General features: G+C 35.0%; 2 protein-coding genes across 2 annotated transcripts in view; one reads left to right on the forward strand and one right to left on the reverse strand.

Moving 5' to 3' along the window:
• MACROD2 (mono-ADP ribosylhydrolase 2) overlaps positions 1 to 24300 on the reverse strand; it is a 1973048-nt gene that overhangs the window by 1630265 nt on the left and 318483 nt on the right. The window lies entirely within an intron of this gene.
• On the forward strand, positions 20071 to 22077 carry FLRT3 (fibronectin leucine rich transmembrane protein 3). The gene has a single exon (XM_063115702.1). It carries the CDS (start codon positions 20071 to 20073, stop codon positions 22018 to 22020), a length of 1950 nt encoding a protein of 649 aa, XP_062971772.1. The 3' UTR covers positions 22021 to 22077.

Raw genomic sequence — 24300 nt, forward strand, 5'->3', positions numbered from 1 at the left:
TAATTTTATATCAGAAAGCTACTACTCCTTTTATCTGAATGCTATTTCTACTTTCTGTTATTAAAACTCTCCACTGAAAACACGTAGGATGCAACATCATTTTTTCTAACTTCTCCCAAATGTAAGATAGGAATATTTGCTTGCTGACAAAAGAAAAAATAAACAAATGGGATTACATTAAACTAAAAATCTTCTGCACAGCAAAGGAAACAGTCAACAGAGTGAAACCTACAGAATGGGAGAAAATATTTGCAAACTATACATTTGACAAGGGACTAATATCCAGAATACACAAAGAACTTAAACAACGTCACAGTAAAAAAAAAAAAAAAAAAAAAAAAAAGAATCTAATTTGAAAAATGGGCAAAGGAGCTGAATAGACATTTTTCAAAGGAAGACATACAAATGGCCAACGGGTCCATGAAAAAAATGCTTACCATCACTAATCAGGGAAATGCAAACCCAAACCATATTGAGACATCATCTCACCCCAGTTAGGCTGGCTATTATCAAAAAGACTGAGAACAACAAATGCTGACAAGGATGTGGAGAAAAGAAAACTCTTAGCCAGAGCAATCAGAGAAGAGAAGGAAATAAAGGGAATCCAGATTGGAAAAGATGAAGTCAAACTGTCCCTGTTTGCAGATGACATGATCCTATATATCGAACAGCCTAACGCCTCTACAAAAAAACTCTTGGAGGTGATAAATGATTTCAGCACAGTAGCAGGATACAAAATCAACACACAAAAATCAGTAGCATTTCTTTTCTCCAATAGTGAACATGCAGAATGAGAAATCAAGAAAGCCTGCCCATTTACAATAGCCACCAAAAAAATAAAATACTTAGGAATTGAGTTAACCAAGGAGGTGAAAAATCTCTATAATGAGAACTACAAACCACTGCTGAGAGAAATTAGAGAGGATACAAGAAGATGGAAAGATATCCCATGCTCTTGGATTGGAAGAATCAACATAGTGAAAATGTCCATAGTACCCAAAGTGATATACAAATTCAATGCAATCCCCATGAAAACTCCAATGACATTTTTCTCAGAAATGGAAAGAACTATCCAGATATTTATATGGAATAATAAAAGACCATGCATAGCCAAAGCAATGCTGAGTAAAAAAATACAGCTGGAGGCATAACACTACCTGACTTTAAGCTATACTACAAAGCTATTATAACCAAAACAGTATGGTACTGGCATAAACACAGACACACTGATCAATGGAAAAGAATAGAGAATGCAGAAATCAACCCACACACTTACTGCCATCTGATCTTTGACAAAGACACCAAGCCTATTCACTGGGGAAGGGACTCCCTCTTCAGCAAATGGTGCTGGGATAACTGGATATCCATATGCAGGAGAATGAAACTAGACCCATACCTCTCACCATATACTAAAATCAACTCAAAATGGATTAAGGATTTAAATATACACCCTGAAACAATAAAACTTCTTAAAGAAAACATAGGAGAAACACTTCAGGAAATAGGACTGGACATAGACTTCATGAATATGACCCCAAAAGCATGGGCAACCAAAGGAAAAATAAACAAATGGGATTATATCAAACTAAAAAGCTTCTGCACAGCAAAAGAAACAATTAACAGAGCTAAAAGACAACCAACAGAGTGGGAGAAAATATTTGCAAAATATACATCTGACAAAGGATTAATATCCAGAATATACAAGGAACTCAAACAACTTTACAAGAAGAAAACAAGCAATCCAATTAAAAAATGGGCAAAAGAGCTAAGTAGGCATTTCTCTAAGGAAGATATACAAATGGCCAACAGACATATGAAAAAATGCTCAACATCACTCAGCATCCGGGAAATGCAAATCAAAACCACACTGAGATACCATCTCACCCCAGTTAGGATGGCTAAAATCCAAAAGACTCTGAACAATAAATGCTGCCGAGGTTGTGGAGAAAAAGAAACTCTCATACATTGTTGGTGGGACTGCAAAATGGTGCAGCCTCTATGGAAAATGGTATGGAGGTTCCTCAAACAATCGCAGATAGATCTGCCATATGACCCAGCTATCCCACTGTTGGGAATATACCCAGAGGAATGGAAATCATCAAGTCGAAGGTATACCTGTTCCCCAATGTTCATCGCAGCACTCTTTACAATAGCCAAGAGTTGGAACCAGCCCAAATGTCCATCATCAGATGAGTGGATACGGAAAATCTGGTATATCTACATAATGGAATACTACTCAGCTATAAAAACGAATGAAATACTGCCATTTGCAACAACATGGATGGACCTTGAGAGAATTATATTAAGTAAAACAAGTCAGGCTCAGAAAGAGAAATACCACATGTTCTCACTTATTGGTGGGAGCTAAAAATAAATAAATAAATTCACACACACACACACACACACACACACAAAACCGGGGGGGGGAGGGGAAGAAGATATAACAACTATAATTCCTTGAAGTTGATATGACAAGCAAACAGAAAGGAGATTTTTGGGTGGGAGGGAGGTGAAGGAGGAGCGAGGGAGGTTTCGGTGATGGGCCACAATAATCAACCACATTGTATATTGACAAAATAAAAATGTAAAAAAAAAAAAAAAAGAAAACTCTTCAACACTGTTGGTGGGACTGTAAATTAGTGTAGCTATTATGGAAAACAGTATGGAGGTTTCTCAAACAACTACAGGTAGCACTACCATATGATCTGGCAATCCCACTAGTGGGTGTATGCCCAAAGGAATGGAAATCATCATGTCGAAGGGATACCTGCACTCCCATGTTTATCACAGCTCTATTTATAAAATAGGAAAGATATGGAAAAAACCTAAATGTCCATCAACGTATGACTGGGTAAGAAAAATGTGGTATATATACACAGTGGAATACTACTCAGCTATAAAAAAGAATGAAATTCTACCATTTGCAGCAACATGGATGAGCCTGGAGAAAATTATGCTAAGTGAAATAAGCCAGGCACAGAAAGAGAAATGTCACATGTCCTCACTCATAAGTGGGAGGGAAGAGAGAGAGAGAGAAAAGACAGACCACAATAAAATGTTGAACTTTCAGAAGGAGAGAACAGACCTATAGTTACTGGAGGTGGGAAAATGGAAGGGGGTGGAGATTAGGGAGTAATTGGGTAAGGGACCCAAAGAGTGATTATGATTTATAATGATGGACATGCAAAAATATTGATTTGATCACATACTGTATACAAATACTGATAGTCAACTGTGTACCCCATAAATACGTATAATCAAAAATAAATACATTTTTTTAGGAAAAAAAAGATTTGCTTGTAAGTAATAAATAATAACAATGACAACAACAATAATAATGATAATAGAGATTACTTAACTACAGTGTATAAAATATGGATAAAGCCATTAATATTTTACTGAACTTAAAATTCTAGTTAAAACTCAGGCAAATGTTTTAAAAATATGTAAATCCTCTTTTCAAAAAAGTTTTGTTATTTAAAAACTGCTGTCAAACTAGGATTTTTGGCATCACGCCTCTGACATTTATGTTTTACTTGTCCTTTCCTCCTCTGTGGTCAGTCAACAACTTTTGCTTTTATCAATAAGATATGATCTGATAAGCTTATTTCTGATTTGCTTTGGGGAAGAAGGGGAGGATAGAATTACATGTGGGCACACAGTGACAAGTCTATTTCCTGGGCCACTGAATAGAACAAAGAGGGACTGCATTGGAAGCGATCAAACAGTTGTGTGTTGCTTCCATGTAAACATGGGAATTAAACCACCAAAAATCTCCTCAGATTTCTCCCAAATGAAAATTTTATAACTTTAAAAAGTCATACTTTTTAAATTACTTTTCAATTCTACCCTCATTTTTTAAACAACATTTTAAGTAAAAATAAAATTTCATTACAATATAAGTAAATTTTGGCACTATTTGGGCACTTTTAATAAAACTTGTCAAGTCCAGATATTAATTTTTAAACACACATATGAAACATAGTAAAGTACTTGTGAATTTCTAGCACTAACACATTTTAAATGTCAAACAAAAGGAATAAAAACTTAACTAGTGAAACGATTATAAAAATGTTTTTAAATTCCCCAAATTTAAAGTTAATCACTCAGAGGATGAACTAAGTTACATATTGATAACATATTTTTCATGAATCATGCTCATAAGATCTAAGTACATTTATATTTTACAAAAAAATTCCCAATGGCACACATGACTTAACTTTTAACTTATTTTTACTTGGAGTAGATGTCATTGCAAAATATTTACTTAGCCCAAATCTAATCAACCGATAATACTTTCATCCCTTAAAAATCTTGCAAATTGTCAATTCATACTAGTTCTGAAGGGAAAATACACACTAACTCTAGTAAATTTGCTTCCCCTAGACAGTGCCAATGAGGGGCAGTTTCCATAATCATTAACAAAAAGACAAAATAGAAAACAGTCTGATTTTCTATTAAAAATGCTTTTTTTCAACATTAAACATATTTATGTACCTAAGTAATCTGGAATGCAGAGAAATAGCAATCTCTAAAAAGATATATTCTTAAACACAAGGAGAACTACAGAACCAGTTTCCATGAGGTTCAAAGAGCTGAAGTTATTCTCCCACGGCCACATAGAAAGTGTCATCAGAACTGACTCAGTTTGCTTGTTCCAAGTCTCTGCTTTTTTCAAGGTCCATTTTAAAATCTCTTTTGTGCATGTAAATTTTTTTTTTTTTTTTTTTTTTTTACTTTAAAACAACAAGGGAAGGATGACAGGGCACTGGGGAGTAGAAAGGTGTCAAGGACACAGCCTATATCAGCTGGAGTTATATACAGCTCCACCTGCACGGCCATAAGTGAGGGTCCTAAAGAGAGAAGAAAGCAATCAGCAGGCTTCTGGTTTTGCACTAGCCAGCTACCTCACGCCATCACTTCTGGCGAGGTACGAACCTATTCTGAATCAAAATTCCTCCTTTTTTCCTGAGGTGCCAAGGGGGTACTTTTTCTCAGTTTTTGTTTGGGTTTTTTGTTTATTTTTAATCACCTTTCTCCCAGTCCTCAAAGTGGAACAGTCTAGCTTGGGTATTATGGAACAGAAGGGTATACTGGAGTGTGGGCAGGCAGGCATACAGGCAGAGAAATAACCACTCTGATTTTGCTTTGAATTCTATTTGAAGTCCTGTAATGATGGATCTCACCCCAGTGCAGTATGTTTTGGAAATATACTTAAAAGGGATATGTGGTTGTTTTTAGGTACATTTTAAATGTTAACTAATAAAAGGCAAATATCATAACAGAAGAACTGTTTAATATAATATTTTTAAAAACTTTTAGTATTCTAAGGCATCTGTGACCTCCTAAAATCTAATTATTTCTCCCACACCCTTTGGAATTGTTCAGAAAGATGCGGTACAGTTTCTAACTGGTGCATTAAGCATCTGGCCTGACTTCACAGAATTACAGATAGCTGAGTGTGCACTCTCCACATATTTTATTAACATCCCATAGGCTCATGCTAAGATGTAGTACTGATGAGCCCTGACATGCATCACTACCTGTTGACAGAAGAAAACTGGGCTAGACTTGAGAGGGTCTACAAATAGAAAATATTTTAAATATGTTTTTGGCAATTTTAACAGAAACTCTGGCTTAAAAAAAAAAACAAGCAAAGAAAGAAGAGAAAAAGAGCAGCTTCAAGTTCATAAATTTATAAAACATACCCAAGTTTCAGCATGCCAAATCCTCTGAAAATGAGCTAATCTCCAGCATCTGTTCCTTCCTTCTCAAACTAACAGTGCCCCATTTTCCTTTGGGTCATGCCCTCTCTTCTATTCTCAGCCACTTGTTTGAATGGGGTTGACCTTATCTACAGCCCCCACAGTCGGCTTAAGCTCATCACCATAACTCCTCATCCTCATTTAATAGGTCCAGGAATGAGCACATGATCAAGTTTAAATAAATGAAAAAGAGAGAACCACAGGGCTCTGTGAAGGAGCTTCTGGAGGAGACTTCTCTTTCCTTGAACACTGTATCATGGGAATGTGATACGTGGAACTGCTACCGTCTAAGAGGAAAGCCTGGAGCTATGAAGGATCTATTGCACATGAGGGGTCTCCAAAAAGTTCATGGGAAGATTCGTATTATCTTTTAATTCCATTTTTCACAAACTTTTTGAAGTACTCTTGTGTAGCCTGAAGAGGCTGCCAGCACTGAAAAAGGCAGAACAGACAGCCAGAGAGAAACTGTATTATTTTCGACATATTTAAGTCACTGTATCAAGATTTACCTGAAGCCATACCATATGTTTGAACTTCTCAGTTACATGAGCCAATAGATTCCAATTATTGATTAGGCAGTAAGGCTTGGATTTTACAATCAAAAGATTCTCAACTGATAACAGCTCAAGACATTTAATATACCAAAATCCTGAGATGTTATTTTGTTTTTTCACGCAAGTTTGAAGACTTTATTCTCATGAAAAATGCTGAGGGGAAGGGAAATCATCAAGAATGTCCCTTTCTAAGACTTAAAAGAACCTTAGTACATTCCAAAATTAAATCTCAGAACATCATAGTTGGAGGTGGTTTGGGGATCATCTAGTTCTACTAGTTTCTTTTACGGGGGTGGTCAAATAAATATGTGTATGATGAATGAATGAATGAATGAGTGAATGAGGTAGCTTAAGTCTAGACAGGTTGGAAGATCTTGCAACTGAAAATTGGTTACTAGAAGAGATTTGGGTCTTTTGTTGTTGGTGATGATTTTTTGCCTAGATATACAAGGGTATTTCAAACAGTTCATGGAAAAATAGAACTGAAAAATATTATGAATCTTTTGTAAGTACCCTCATACAAGTAAATGGCAGAGCCTGGGTAACCTGGTTCTAACCTGATTCCAAATCCAGTCTTCTTGTTCTCTACCAGAGAACATCTCACACCTTTTCATAAAAACAGAAAAAACACAAAGTCCTTTGATATAACAAGTTTAGACAATCTTAGAGTTTTGAAAGTGGGATATGTTATTGGAGTTCATATTCAAGCTAGTTGTCTTAAATTTGAAATGCACAATGTTAGATTAATAGGCTATCTTGCAAAACAAAACAAAATGCACAACAACAACAAACATTTTTTCAACCCAAAATATCTACTAGAACTCGACTAAGTTTTAAGTCTTGGGAACAAGAGGCCATGGATGCATGAGGACAACAGAAAAAAAATCAATAAAAAAACTCCTATTCCCCCCCCAACCACACCCCCATCTCCTGGCTACAGAACTACTTCAAAGGGTAATTTGAAAATTGTGAAAAATCTGGTTTTGGCCCTCTACTATTTCCCTTTGTGTACTGTTCTCCCACTTCTTAATTCATCTTTTCCCAAGGTGTTTGAATGCTCCCATCTTAATGATGGCAGTCATGTCTACAGTCACGTGTAAATCCAAGATGGAGCCCAGGTATGCTAGACTCTGAAACTGCACTGGTTCCTCCACACTGAGCTGAGTCTTTCCTCCTGTGAGAATCCAGCTCCTCCCTTCCTACAACAGCCTAAAGGGCCTCATGCTGAAAACTGCCAGTCTTCCATCTCTTCAACCAGAACAGTCATCCTCTTAAGGTAGCTAATCTCTTTTAGGAAGCAAAGGAGGAAGACAACTTGAAGTAACTCATGGTAACTCCTAACATTTCCAGAGGTGGTACATACTGTTTCACAAAGTTCGCATATTACTATAAGTTTACCTCCAAATAGCAGAATTTGGGGCAACTAATAAGAGCAGGAAGTTTAAAAAAAAAAAAATGGAGGCAGCAAAAGAGTAAATACTTTTGGATGGGGTATGATGATGGATTATAAACTCTATTAATAATAGAGTTTGCCTCTAAAGTAAATACCTTCATATAGATTTTTCTCAATTTCTTGCCTTCTCTATATTTTAAGCCCCAGTTTAAAAGGAAAAAAAAATACATAATTGGCATTCAATAAATTCTTGCTGCCTTTATTTTGCCAAGTGATGAAACCAACGCCCAGAGCAGTAATATGAAGTCATATATCAAATAGTCTGAGAAAAGGAAACCTCAGAACTCCTAACTCCCAAGCCAGTACACTTTCTTCTAGATACCTATAACCCAAATTGTCCGTTTATCTTTCTTTTCTGTTTAAGACCTGTCTGAATGGAAACAAACTGATTAAATATGTATATAAACCCACAGGAATTTGGCCAGGCAAAAGTTTTCTTTTTAAACAGAAACAACTCCCAACTGAAAATGGCTTCTAGAAAGAATTATTTCATAAAATAATTTAATCCATGTGTTTATTTTGCAATAACAGAAAAGAATCCACACTTTTTAAAGAGATTATCTATTATCCCCACCTTCCTTTCCTCCAAAAATTCAGCAGCTCCATCTCAGTTTAAGTTGCACTACCTAATAGTTCTAAGCAATTGGTTTTCAATAGACATTAGAAGTCTAAAACTAGATTTGATGGCTATGTCCTCTGAGGCCTGCAAAATTGTAATCATAGAACAATAGAGGTCAACACATCTCTTATCAAGGGTTCACCTTCTACTTTGATATCACCCATTCCTGGAGGGAACTCAGAAGATCAAACTGCTATCAAACAACCATGTAAATAGACAAACTAGATGAAGCTAATGAAGAAACCATAATCAAATACTCCTGGGACAGACAATTAGCTGGTCTCCCTCAGAAACAAACATTCAAAGAAGCTTTTTTAAAAAGGACAAAGGAGAAAGTCGTGAACCTCTAAGAAAAAAGCAAATAAAAATATTGGTTTAAGGAAATTGCTCTTCAGGTAAATATAAAAGCAAAATTCTTCACTTAAAAAATGAAATGCACTTACTTACTGGAAAATTTATGGGCCCAAAGCAATTGTTGATTAAATAGCAGAAACCAGTCTATGAAAATCATAACGGAAAGATCTATAAATTTGTAAATTAGTCTTAGAAATTTATAATCTCCATGTCTTGCAATTGTCTGGTGTTTATTCATGTACCTAAATTAAAATAATTTTAATCCAGGCAAAACCATTCCTAAAATACTTTCTTCTTAAGATGTTTACATCTGAACCCATGCTCAGAGCAGCAAAAACATATCAAAAGGAAAATATTCTATTTAATTATTTTAATACTTTCTTATTGGGGGAGGTGGAGTCCTTAAATATGAATAATCTAATATCTACTAAGTCCTAAAGAAGGTGAATAAACAGTAAAAGTATATGAAACATACTTTCATTTTCTAAAACATATATAGATCAATAACTTACTCTTTACCTCCAGAAGAATGGACTGTTTACTTCAATTATTTTTTCTTTTCGCATTCCTGTTCCTCTTCCCCTAAATGAATCAGTTATTTATTTGAAACTACTTCCTATTCATTTGTTGAATGAATATTCACAGGTAGGGTTTACTGGCTTTCATCTTTCACAATTATAACGTTATTGTAAGTAATCAATAATAAAAACAATTTGATTTTCGTTAACTTCTTTTCAACACAGATAGCTTAGAAATAAAAAGAAACACGTGTTTTTCTATTGCAATCTTATAATTATCCTTCTAACATGCTCGTATTTTTTTTTATAAGTATGCTACCACTACCTTGTTGTAGTAAACTTTAGAAAATGTTGAGATTCCAAAGGGCTGCCTACAAACCAAATGGCATTCTAGCTTTGGCAGGCTGAGTGCCTCATTTCGGCTTCTCTCACCCCCTCTAGCGTTTGCAAAGCTCATCTGTCTGACTATCCAGTTACCTCACTGAACAAGAGCGTGGCTAAGTCCTGCCCACTTATGACATCACCCCCTTCTTCAACCACTGCGAGGTGAAGCTTTAAACTTCAGACTTGGAGGTGGGCTGTGTGCAGTAAACTGGAATACTCCCGCTCGCTCGCTTCTCGGTGTAGGAGTGATCTGAAGCCGGACAAGCTCATTCTGCAGTGCCGCCGTTCGCTTTGTGTGGACTGGACGCAGAGCTTGGGACTGGGGGGAGGGTTATTACTCCAGTTCACAGTCATTGGAATTACAGCTGTAGCGGCAGTGTATATAGGATTGCTTTTTCTCGTCTTCCTGGTAAGTGTTTTCCATGTTTTTTCTTATGATTGTCCCAGAAAGTTTGCTCGGTTTTACTCTCTAGAAAGAAATGACTTCTTACCATGAGGAATCGAAATAGGAACGTTTGCCCTGTCATTATTCCAAGCAATTTATGTGCATGCAAGCCAGCAAGAAAAAAATTTGACTATAACAGGCAAAGGCAAGAAGTTTCTTAAAACCTTATTTCAGTTTTTAAAAATAATGGCTATTTTCTGTCTCAAATAATTGCTATTTGAAAAAAGCCTTATGGAAAACAGCAAGTTGGAGAGTAACGTGTAAAATATTAAAAAATACAAGGCAGATTTTTCACAGATAGGGAGGTAAAAGGTCTTGCTAACTTGGTGTGTACTATATGCGTGGTATGATCACCAATTGCTGTTTTTACAACTGTGAAAGAAAATCAATAATCCTTCAGCCCATGAGTACGCAGTACATGAAATTCATACATTTTGCTCACAGCTAACTGGGCTACTCCTGGAGACTTATGTGCCTCTGTAAAGAATTAACACCTACACCTCGATTTTAAAGCTTGCAGTTCTATCCTGCCAGAGCTGCTTCAAGCATGTCAGGCTTGCAAATCTCAACCAGTAAATTAAATTCAGAGGAGGGGGAGACTCTCTTCCAAACCATATTCCCTCTCCAGTAGAACGCCAAAATCCATTGCATGGGCAAGTGCAGTATGTGACTAGCATAGCAAATGGCTAAGTCTACTCAGAAAAATTAACAAAGCCCATCCTGATGTATGCAGCAAGTTTGGGGTGGCAGGAGAAAAAACACATACATGTAGAGCCCTCATCAAGTGGAATCTGCAGAGTCTCCATTTACTTGCAATTTATAATAGGAAAATCTTAAATTTAAAGAAATGCTTTTATACTCCAAAGCTTTCAAAAAGTAGTTGAATGTATCTTCTGAAAAATTTTTTTTCAGTGAATTAGATATGAAACAAAATGGTTGCACAGAGGTAAAGAGTGCAACAGGCCCATATTTTCTCAACATCTGGCAGGGGGGGGTCTGTTTTTATTTATTTGTTTAGAATTAAAAAGAAAGAAAACCTTGATATTTTTCAGTTATGGAACCAAATTCTCTAATGGTTTTAATAAATAGCTATTTTAAGTTTTCTTAAGAAATCTATTTGCTTTAAACTGCACATGTAGATCATGTAGATTTTATTAGCCTGAAACGACATGAATAAAGCCAATAGAAAAGTACTTCAGCTATAGCAACACCTTTCATTTATCCCTAACTGCATAAGAATATCCTGACCAGCATAAACATAAAGAATTAATTTGTCTTTTTTCAGATAGAATCACTTATGCCTGACCCAAGGTGACATATGATTGATATTCATCTCTTTTGAGATGAGTAAAGAAAGAAATTAATCCTTTAAAAGTACTACAGTAATATTAATATTGCTACTACTAAAAATATTAATAATATGTCAGGTTTTAATTATGAGAAGACTAAATCAGAGATATGCCACTTTAATTAAATCAAATATGTGTGTATGGACATACATATACACACACATATTCACATTTACTTATTAGCCTGAAATAAACAGGGTTACAAAAGCATGACTGCATATATTTAACTAAGAAAACTACAGTTTAATTTTTTAAGAATAGAGCATGACCAAAATACATCAAAGGTACTAGTGAATGAATAAATATAATGAATTCATGAATATTTTGTTCCTGTATTATTATCTGTCAGTTATTAATCAGGCTTTCACTGTATCCCATCCCGTTTAAATCAATTGTGGTTAGGTTTAAAATGCCCAATTAAACAGTTCCTAAACATAGGTTTGTGAAATACATAAAAGGGGCAGCAAATAAAGTTTTTACAAAAAGAAGAAAAACAGTAAGAAAATTTGTCATAACTAAATGTGGCAGCAAAATAGAAGGTATGTTTCTTTTGCTTTCAAATGTTAATTAAGGAGCCTCCAATTCTATCAAAACTTTTTCCAGAGATAAATGAAGCGGTGTGAAATAAATTTAGTTGAAATCTTGTGGCTGTCAGACTTTGTTAACAAGCTATTAATTATCTTTACCCCAGTTTCTTCTCTAGACTATATTGCCCAATCAAATAGAAACTCCAATTATGCTCAGCATCTCCTGCCTAGGGACACAAGACCCTAATGAACACTCAGTCTCTCCAGAGGAAAACTATAATAATCAGCTTTAAACATGCTAGTGCACTGCAGAGAAAATTTTCTGTGCTTTTCTTGGCCACACGTCCTAAGGCTTCCTCCTCTTTCTGGATTCTTTTGAACAATTTTAAGCCCTACAAAAATCAGCAGCAGAGAATTTGCCGTGTCTTAATATTATATGAATGCTTCTTCTTTCTTGCTTTTCATTTTTGATATGTCAATGCAGTGTTCATACCAATATTAAATTAAAACTGGTCATTAAAAAAATATTCAGTTTAGAGTTGCCATTTCAGTCAATGCTCAACTTTTCCCCCCTTTTTTAAGGTGGGTGGGCTACATAACAAAGAATGTAATTAATGGCAAGATCCAGAGCTAACTTAAAAATTCTGAATAACCCCCCTTATATGTTCTATTATCCAACCTAATTTATTTAAAAAGCCTTATAAACAATTGTTTAAAGTAAAATGAAGACCACCATAAATGAAGTCAATGGGGAAAATAAGATTCAGTAAATTTTTCAAAGGCTGTAATTTCTCCCCTCCTTTTTCCCTCATTCCCCCCTCCCCCACCTCCCACCCCCACATTTTGCCCCAGAGGCCTTCACTGTTCTTCTCAACGGGAGGCTTTGTTGTAATTAAACCAGAGAAAAACTGGCCAGCAGCAGCCAACATCTGACTTGCGGCTTCTGAAAGCAGTTTTCTGGTAGAGTGTACCACCCCCCAGCGGGCAAAAACTCTACAGTAAATCTCTCAGCAATATTAACTGCATTTTCTCTTCATAGCATAAAAAGGGATGTTTCTTGGCTCCTAACATTCCACCATTTCATAAATTTACCAAAAGTCAACAAACCAATTTCCAACAGAGATGGTTTGTAAACACCTTCTGAAAAAGCATTCTTCTTCTTAAACCAAAATAGGCATATACATATCAGAAAGTATTTTCCAGTTTCAAAATGCAGATCAAAATCATTAAATCTGGTTAAACATCATATTAAAAGGCAGTTTTTAAAGCCATGTTTTTGTGCAAGAGAGCTGGCTTCAGGACTTTGATTTATCTATTGAAAAGAACTCCAGAGAAAACAGATTTTAAGTAGAAAGGAATAAAATATAACTTAAGCAATAGCTAAAGTTTCATTTGTTTTGCATATGCATAATCTCTTTCCTACCCCAAAATCAAGTGTCAGGAATATATAAAAAGCTCTCTCCAGGTATTAGTCTGTTTAAAAGAGAGAAGGGAGAAATTGCTCTCACTTGATGATACAATGACAGCTTTTGTTCTTTATTCTTTCACTTTACATGTGCACAAGTTACCGTGGCAACTTTAAGAGAAAACCAGCAAACCACATTTAGTTAAACACTATTTTTAAAGTGTGCCACTGGACTGTGGATTGATCAGTTTATGTGTTGTTGATTTTCTTCCTCTTTATCTGGTTTAAATCAATAATACCCTACCCAGATATGAAAACAACAATGTGTTTTATAATTTCAAATGGTCTCACCAACCAGCACAGCGCTTGCCACACAATAGACTAAAAAAAATTGTTGAACTAGGGTATGGAGACAAATATTAGACATTTAAAGCACATCAACCAAATTGTATTCACACACTGAAAAAGGAATTTCAAGTTTGCAAAGGGAAAATGTTTTCAGTTTAACAAAATTACGCACACTTTTAATTGCAATTGCTCAAAGTCAGCACAAACTTAAAGCATGCCCCCTGCCCCAAGCTCTCTACCACACACCATACCCTCACCACCCTCTAAATTAATATCTTATTCATTCTTACAGATCTTGGTTCTTTAATTATTTAGTCTGGCTTTACCATCATAAAAGGAAGCAGCATTCACTATGATGAAAGATAACATCCTGGTTTGCCTTTTTGTTTTAAGGATGCTCGATTTAACTTTACAAACTAAAATAAATGAAACAGAATTTGATGCGTTTATCACAAATCTATTGGAGAAAAGAACAAGTGACATAAAAGGAGAAAGCAAAAATTCTGTGTTTTGGTACTTTTAACCCCTGTTTTCCATAAATGAAACAAAACCTTCCTCAGGCTAGAGAGTAGTCTGGATAAGACCAAGTATGAAAATTCACACTTGCTTCTCTGCCTCTTAGCACACCCATCAGACTTCATAACTCTCAAGAGGAGAGTTAGAGGTCCTTCTGCTTCCCTGGCATTAAACAAAAGAACTGGAACTTTCCTGAAATCTGATGATCGTGGAAAATTTAACCACCAGACAGGCTGCTTAGAAAGCATATTGCTGTCACTATCAACTAAACCTGATGTACTCCAGTTTTTCAGTTTAACCATGTATGTAGTTTATTTGAAATACCATTTGTTGTTGCAAAGACTTAGAATTCACTGGTTGTTCATTCTCTTGAGTTTTCTAGCAGCAATTTAAGCTTCAAAATAAAATTACCTTCCTAATACTTGAGATTATGATTGTATACATTCCAGTTTACCTAGGTATATGCACAAACTTGGATAAATTTCATTAAAAAATGTGTTTTCTTCAATTTCAAGGTTTTACTCAAAATAACAATGGAGTTAACTGAATTAAAAGTTCTACATGACATTCTATTTTTAGAATCAATATTTTTAAAAGTTCCCAGTTGTAAGAAATCATTCTGTGAGGCAAATCATTAAAAAGAAACTAAAATCTCAAAACCTTATACTTGATTTAAGATTTTTTAAAAAATGCATAATGAGCAAACAAGTCAAATCAAAGTCAATTTAAATGAAAGGTAGCAAATATTTAGGAAGTTAGCACTACCATCATATAACTTCACCTTCATTTAAGTGATATTCTCAAAACATGAGAAATACCCTCTCACCTTAAACATTCCCACCACCAAAGTATTGTAGCAGCAGAGAAGGAATCATATAAATATGTAGATTGCCTTAAATTCCTGATTTTATTTAAACACCAGTTTTCTATTCAGATATAACTTCTTAAATTATATTAGTTTTCCTAAAATATCTCAAAAGGATAGCATCCTCATCTATTTACATGTTTTCTTTGGTGTATCATGGAAATAAATTGAAGGCTTTTAAGATTTGATGATTACATTATAAATGAAAAAAAAAAAAAACCTGCCATTTTTATTTATAAAAAAGAAATTGAATGGAAAGGATCCCTGTTAAAATTTTGATTCATCGGTGAGGTGATTATTTATTTCTTCTTTTGCTACAGTTTTAAGTGTTATATACTTAAGTAATGATTCCATTAAAAAATAATTTTAAAACATTCCATTAAGTAACCAGGGCTCCATTTATGTTTTTCCCCCCAAGTTACCCCATTAGCAATATTTTTCTAAAAGATCGATTCCTTTTTGTTCAGAAGTAATGGCCTCTTTCAAGCCCAGGCAGACAGAAAGGCTCTGAAGTCAGTGTTGTGGAAACCTGGCCACAGTGTCCACACCAGTAGGGGTCATTTTTTCATCATTCACATTCAACTACAATGTCTCTACGTGTGTGAATATGTAGATCCAGCTCAGAACGGGGGAAGTCTAGGCATGGGTGCAGGGTTGCTTATTTTTGATGGAGAGATCATTACATCCTTTCCTATGCCAAAAACAAAAACCAAAAAACTGTTTAGCACCATAGTTTCAAATATGAAGAAGATATAAAATGCAGTCAAACATGAATTGAACACATTTTGAGCTTAAGTAAAGGGTGTATGGGCACGTGAGAGAAGATATAAGGGGAATCTTCATTTCTGAAAGAGTATCTTTTCCTCCTCAGAAACTTGTTTTATGTCTGTGCCTTTTGTTTTAATGCAATTTGGGGAGGAAAGAACGACATTTTCCAAGAACTTAATGAGATTTAAGGCTTTCTGTTAATCCCACATTATTACCACTATTGTATGAATGGCAAATGTTAGTTTGCATATCAAACAGAACAGAGGAAGCAGATTCACAAATGTAAAACAGGTAAAATAAACAAATTAATCTTCCTTCCTTTCACACCAATTTAGAATTTATTTTCTTTTTCTGGGTTAAAATGTGAAAGTTAGTTCATATTCTGAGAGCCTGATTTGGTGAAATATATATATACTGCAGATACAAGAAAAAAGGCAGTTATTTTACCTCTGGTTATCATAACGATCATCACCTTGGACACACTGTGGTCTGACCTGACTTGGAACAACTAGTTTTTAAATCTCCATTCAGCAGATTCGTTGTCGCAACTTTAGAGTGTGTCTAGACTCACCAGTATTCCTGGAATATGAGAAATGCTTGACTATTGGTAACATTTTAAGCAGGTTCTCACTTGTTATTTTTTAAATGGTTTTTAATTAGTTTCTAATGCAATTAAGCAAAAGTAATTGTTTTCTAAACTTAAATTAACCACATTATTTCATATGTTGGATAATTTTCAAGCTTAGAAAACATTTACAGCAGGTACTTTTAAAAGTAACATTGTAATTATAGTTTCAACAGCTTGATTTTCCAGTTTCACACACTGAGAAAGCAACAGTTTTCAAGAAAATATACTATTGAAATTTAACAATAATGAACAAAGCCCTAAGGGCATCACAGTAAAACCTCACATTAAACAATAAATCATTTAAACTTTCCACTGTGGCACTTTGCAATATTCACTAGAGACTGCTTTATCCATCTGCTAACTGCTATTTTTGTTTCAAATTGCCTAAATAATAAATTTCATGTATCTACATATTTTTTTAATTTCTTCTGTTAATACAATCTATGACAGCATTGGTATCTAGTGGCAAACTAAAAGAAACAGAATATTCAAAGAGAACCAGAAACACAAATTGTGGACTTGTTTAACATGCACTTTCAGTAGAGTGTTTGAATTCTGGAACAGATGCTATCCTTGTTGGGTGCTAGGTAATAACTGAGGGAGAAGCAAATTGCTACTAGTCCTTAATTTCAGGGTCAAATATTTCCATAATACCCAAATGTTTCCTCCATGTACAAAAAGCACCTATGTGACCCTGAATAATCTGAGTGGGTGACCGTGCATAACCCACCTCCCCCAAACCCTTAAAAATTCTTTATTCATATTAAATAATGAACAAAGCAATAATCAGTAAAATCACTGGTCCAATTAGTCAAGCCTAAAGTCTTCTTTCAGAAATGAAAATCACCCTTACTGAAAATTGACATGTTCATGTTTAGATCTAAAGAGAAATGTCCCATCAGGTTTTGATATGTTCTTAATGGTCATTACAAGGAGATAAATTGAAGTAATGTCCTTTTTCTTCCAAATTCAGATTGAGATAATGTCCTTCCAATTCAAAATACTGATTTCAAGTTCATTGTGCTAAAAGAAAATTACAATAATATTCTCCTAAAAAACTAATTATGATTTGAGCTTCTATGCCACCTTTTGGGCAAAAACACCTGAATGCCTCAAGTTTCAAGATCACCAAGTAGTCCTCAAATACACCCCTAAAGAGTAAGGTGATGGTGTTCACATTCTGCATTTGGGAAACTTTATACTTGCAAGAAGAATCAAACAGGGCACTGAGCAAATCAAAAGAAAAGCTTTTAAAGCAAAGTCTTTTCAACTCTTTAAATTGTAGATTGTGTGACTTTGTAAATTCATGTTCAGAAATGTCTAAAAAGTTACCATGGCATTTATGTAAAAAATCCTTGTTAGGTATTTGCTTAACTTTGTTAGGTATACTTGTTTTCTTCTTTTTAAACATGTTATCATTTTATGCCTAAATTTTAAAAGTGAATTTTTAAAGATTGGCCAGTACTTAAAGTCCATCAAAGGGGCTTACTGCCTCTTGAATGAAGCTTTGCTTCTGTGCTTAATTCAAAGTGACACTAAAAATCAGTTAACAGTAGAAATCATTTGTTTGATGACAATCTCACCTTTGGCACCAACTTTAAATAAAGTATGGTAAAATGAGAAGCATAAAAAAACAAGGAGGTCAACTTATCCCTTTCCACCATCTACTTATGATGAAAGATGTATTGCTTAAAGAAAGAATTGAAGTTAAATCTCTAGAAAATTTCTCTACTATTAAAGTTCATTATTAATAGTTCATTAAAACCTTTTATTTTCACAGGAAATTCTCAGTCCCAGTATATTTTAAGGAAGAGAAATTTAGTATGCTTCCTTTTCTTTCCATGAAGAATATCTGAATTAACTTTCCTTTACCTCTTAAAAAAGAATACCTTTTCTTGTATAACGTGACTGCACCAGAAATTCTGAGAAAGCAGCAAGAAGCAAAAGCTGGAAATAGCTATTTCACAGCAGGTAAGCATACCTCAGGATCTAGCTACTGTATACTGTTTATACTTGGATAATCCTGAATGGGAATAAAGGTAGGGGGGTAACTGTGAAAAAACAATTACTATATAGGTCTTAGCATCATGAATGGCTTTCTTCATGAGGATCTGAAGTTACTGTCTCTGACCACATTGCACAGAAGAGCCAATAAGAATTTCAAGGAGGGTAATTTCCACTAAGGGAATTAAGCTACACAAAAGGATCCTTCACATAGAAACTCTATCAGAAAGAAAGAAAAAAAAAAAAAATAGGAAGCCCTGTATCCTACATAGTAACAGGAAGCTGAATTGCTTCTGGCCCCCCCTTTAATGAGCTTGCCCACCATGCTGAACCACAGCTGGAATGTTCATTGACAACAGCAAGCCTGATATTGGAGGTGTGTGCGGCATAAGATTACTTGAATAAACAGTGAAGAACATTTCCAAGGACTAAACAAGAATCCCAGCCCCTCACCAGGAAAATAATATACGTGTACTGGATTTTCACCCATGTAAAATTTATTCACAACATTCAATAAGGTAGGAAAAATATTAAAGCATTTTATGTTCATGCCTAAAATTATAAAGGTGAATTAACACCTAAAAGGGCAGAAGAGATTATATTTCACAACAGATTGATATAAATCTAATTCTCCAGCCATGGATAAAGTTGAATCATCTTGTAAGTTAGAATTTGAAGAAAGAAAACATGTGAAAACATGTTATGAGATAGAAAATAATGAAAAATGTGGATAAAGGCACTAAACCCTATTGTATGAAACATAACAAAATGAGAGCAGAAGAAATAGATTAACATGAAATGGAATTTTCCACTTAGACTAGCTAGATGTATTCGTTATATAATTCCTGCCCTAAAGTAGATGAAAGATTCCTTCTGATTTCCTTGCTAGAATACCTTTTAAACAGTGTTTAATATTAATAATCAAAGAAAAAGAAATAACATTAATAATCAAAGCAAAAAATTAGCTTTACTGAGGTTAAGATCTCAAGATGTAACTGTTCTTGAATAGTAAGAGAATAGATTTTTCCATTATATATTTCTACACCTATATAGTCCTTCACCTAATAAAAAATAGGCATAAAAAACTGTTATTTAAGAACAGTACAATTATTATCTTAAAATATAACAAATTCTATTCCTATGTGTCAATTATCATGAATATTAAGAAATAAAGATTTCATTAGCTCAGTCAATGACTGGCTATAAAATTGATATCAAGTATAATTAAAACACTTTAGATTATTCAATGAAACTTTAATTCTATTTAATATTTCAAAATCAAATGTATTTAGGACATGATACTTTTTATTTGTATACCAGAAACAGTTAAGGTAAAGAGATTATATGATTGTGTTCATTGATAGCTAGCAATAAACCCTAAGTATGTCCCTCCGTTCCCCAAAAATTAATATTTTAAAAGTGATTGTAGATGTTTTAGTTTCCATATCTGTTTTAAACACTATTTTCAGTATGCTGTCTGATTGTTTTCTGTCTTTTTTTACCCACTCCATTTTAGGGCTCTGAAGCAACAGAAGATACCTTGTGTAAAAACCTCAACATCGCTGACCATGATCAGCCCAGCCTGGAGCATCTTTCTCATTGGGACTAGAATTGGGCTGTTCCTTCAAGTGGCACCTCTGTCAGTGATGGCTAAATCCTGTCCATCTGTGTGTCGCTGTGATGCAGGTTTCATTTACTGTAATGATCGCTTTCTGACATCCATTCCAACAGGGATACCGGAGGATGCTACAACTCTCTACCTTCAGAACAACCAAATAAATAATGCTGGGATTCCTTCAGATTTGAAAAACTTGCTGAAGGTAGAAAGGATATACTTATACCACAACAGTTTAGATGAATTTCCTACCAACCTTCCAAAGTATGTAAAAGAGTTACATTTGCAGGAAAATAACATAAGGACTATCACTTATGATTCGCTTTCAAAAATTCCATATCTGGAAGAATTACATTTAGATGATAACTCTGTCTCTGCTGTTAGCATTGAAGAGGGAGCATTCCGAGACAGCAACTATCTCCGACTACTTTTCCTGTCCCGTAACCACCTTAGCACAATTCCCTGGGGTTTGCCCAGGACTATAGAGGAACTACGCTTGGATGATAATCGCATATCCACTATTTCATCACCATCTCTTCAAGGTCTCACTAGCCTAAAACGCTTGGTTTTAGATGGAAACCTGTTGAACAACCATGGCTTAGGTGACAAAGTTTTCTTCAACCTAGTTAACTTAACAGAACTGTCACTGGTGCGGAATTCCCTGACTGCTGCACCAGTAAACCTCCCAGGAACAAACCTGAGGAAGCTTTATCTTCAAGATAACCACATCAATCGGGTGCCCCCAAATGCTTTTTCTTATCTAAGGCAGCTGTATCGACTTGATATGTCCAATAACAACCTAAGTAATTTACCTCAGGGTATCTTTGATGATTTGGACAATATAACCCAACTGATTCTTCGCAACAATCCCTGGTATTGTGGGTGCAAGATGAAATGGGTACGGGACTGGTTACAGTCACTACCTGTGAAGGTCAATGTGCGTGGGCTTATGTGCCAAGCCCCAGAAAAAGTTCGTGGGATGGCTATCAAGGACCTCAATGCAGAACTGTTTGATTGTAAGGACAGTGGGATTGTAAGCACCATACAGATAACCACTGTAATGCCCAACACAGTGTATCCTGCTCAAGGACAGTGGCCAGCCTCAGTGACCAAACAACCAGATATTAAGAACCCCAAATTCTCTAAGGATCAGCAAACTACAGGGAGTCCCTCAAGGAAAACAATTACAATTACTGTGAAGTCTGTCTCCTCTGACACAATTCATATCTCTTGGAAACTTGCTCTACCTATGACTGCTTTAAGACTCAGCTGGCTTAAACTGGGCCATAGCCCAGCATTTGGATCTATAACAGAAACAATCGTAACAGGGGAACGCAGTGAATACTTGGTCACAGCCCTGGAGCCTGATTCTCCATATAGAATATGCATGGTTCCCATGGAAACCAGTAACCTCTATCTATTTGATGAAACTCCTGTTTGTATTGAGACCGAAACTGCACCCCTTCAAATGTACAACCCTACCACCACCCTCAATAGAGAGCAAGAGAAAGAACCTTACAAAAACCCCAATTTACCTTTGGCTGCCATCATTGGTGGGGCTGTGGCCCTGGTGACCATTGCCCTTCTTGCTTTAGTGTGTTGGTATGTTCATAGGAATGGATCGCTCTTCTCAAGGAACTGTGCATACAGCAAAGGTAGGAGAAGAAAGGATGACTATGCAGAAGCTGGCACTAAGAAGGACAACTCTATCCTGGAAATCAGGGAGACTTCTTTTCAGATGTTACCAATAAGCAATGAACCCATTTCAAAGGAGGAGTTCGTAATACACACCATATTTCCTCCTAATGGAATGAATCTGTATAAAAACAATCACAGTGAAAGCAGTAGTAACCGAAGCTACAGAGACAGTGGTATTCCAGACTCAGATCATTCACACTCATGATGCTGGAGGACTAGCAGCAGACTGTGTTTTGGGTTTTTTTAAACCTAAGGGAGGTGATGGTAGGAAGCCTGTTCTACTGCAAAACACTGGAAAAAGAGACTGAAATAAGCAATGTACTGTACATTTGCCATATAATTTATATTTAAGAACTTTTTATTAAAAGTTTCAGATTTCAGGTTACTGCTGCGATTGATGTAGTGGAGATGCCTGAACACAATTCTATATTTTAGTATTTTTTAGTAATTTGTACTGTATTTTCCTTGCAAATGTTGAAGTTATAAACCATTTACTTTGTGTTCTACTGAGTAAGATGACTTGTTGACTGTGAAAGTGAATTTTCTTGCTGTGTTGAACAATCAGGACTGCATTGACATGAGATCCTTGTAGTATAAGCACAGGCCGTTTTTTACTTTGGTATTAAAAAAATGTAAAAAAAAGAAACTGGCTGAGTGGCTGAATGAGAAAAATTAAATTTCAAAAAACAGTTATGAAATAATGTTCCTATTATTAAATTTGTATTAGCCCAGTGGTATTCAATAAATTGAAATGTGTGAAGTAATGGGCAATATCAAACTTGCTGCATATCTCCACTTTACTCTAGATGAATTACATATCCTTAAGAAAATTAAGCATATCTTCTGAACTGAATACTTCAGCTGGCATAAAAGGAGTGTGAAGTCTGTTGTTAACCCATTGTCAACAAAGCTTTGAGAATAAAGGACTTCACAAAAACAATAACGTAAATGTGCTTCCAAGTTAGGGGGGAAATGCGTACTAAGGAAAATATGAAATCTTAGACTTGTATAGTGTTATGAATACAAATACCAAAACCATATTTGAGTTTTGCCTTTACCATCCTAATTTTTGAAAAGTGAATTCTAAACACAAAACTGTTAGTGTTTATGATGTTTTTGTCATAAAGGATGTGAAAGAGAAATCTTGTGCATTTTAAAAAGGTAGCATAACTATAGGCAATTCCCCTCAACAATCCAAAGAAAGTAGCACTTTAAATATGTGAGAATTTAAAAGAAAAATAAATACTAGAAATCAAGTTTAGATCTGGTTTATGTGAAATGTTTTAACACTGTACATAAATGTTCAGTTTACTTTCAAAATGATCAAGAATATTGCCCATTACTGTCACAGTTTTCCAGATATTACATAATGAACTTGTAACATTTCTTTCCAGCTTCCTACTGAATTGTGAACTATTACTTGTTTAAAAACCATATCACTTTTCTGTTGCCATAATTTTTTTTTTTTTTCAACAAAAAACCAAAGTGCATTGTACGCCCTTTGGCCAGTCTTGTATGTGCCTTGATCCAACGCTACTACATGTATTCAGCTTTTAAAACTTGACAAATTTTTCATACTTCCTTAAATATGAAAAATTATGGTCTTATTGCTGAATAAAACTTTTAAAAAGTACAGAATAATTGTGCTTGCTTTTTCGGGATTATGTTACTGTCACTAAAGTAGAAAATTGCCCAGCACATTAGTCTTAACATTCCATGTATTTTTCTAGGTATAAAAATAAAAGTTGGCTACAAATTTTAAAAAATAGCTATATCTTGAGATCGTGTATCATTTTACTTTGAAGTGTTCAGTATTTCATGTATAAATTCGTTTCCTCTTATTTTATTTAATTCACTCTGCATATAAAAAAAACTTCAGAAATGGTTTCAGGGCCTTTTTCCTCTTAGGTGCACAACTGCCACTGTCCTGATACTTTGTAAGGTGTTCTTTGAAAAACTAATGGTTTTTTGTTTTGTTTGTTTCATTTTGTTTTGTTTTGTTTTTTAAATAGCCTTTTGGTAGAGTGTGTTGGCATCAACGGACTTGAAATCTCAGATTTATCACTTAGTAGGTATGTACTTAAAAACTAACCATTACCCTCATAGCTCAGTTTCCATATCTGTAAAATGGGGTTATTAATAGCAGCCACCTCATAGGGTTGTGAGGATTAAATGAGAAGATGTGCATGGGAACTGTATGGTGTTCTACAAAATACAAGGCACTACTATTACGGTCAAGAAAAGTTCACCATGTGCTACCAGAGGTTTGCTACATATTGCTGCTTCTACTACTCTACTCACAAAGAGACAGTGACTATTAAGTCTTATTCATTATGCATTTGCCATCTTCAAAATGTTTCCCAACATTTCTCTTTTGACTTCCTGTTTTCTAGGAATAACTGTTAAGACAAATGTGATTAACATTAAATATGGGGAACATTTTATGAAGGAAGTTTGACTTTGCTTCTAGAGGTTTTGAGTAGTT

This window comes from Cynocephalus volans, chromosome 1, assembly GCF_027409185.1.
Source record: "Cynocephalus volans isolate mCynVol1 chromosome 1, mCynVol1.pri, whole genome shotgun sequence".
In the NCBI taxonomy this organism is placed as follows: domain Eukaryota; kingdom Metazoa; phylum Chordata; class Mammalia; order Dermoptera; family Cynocephalidae; genus Cynocephalus; species Cynocephalus volans.

What these genes read in the sequence shown, in the direction of transcription:
- FLRT3 (XM_063115702.1), top strand. Translation starts at nt 20,071, where the DNA reads ATGATCAGCCCAGCCTGGAGCATCTTTCTCATTGGGACTAGAATTGGG.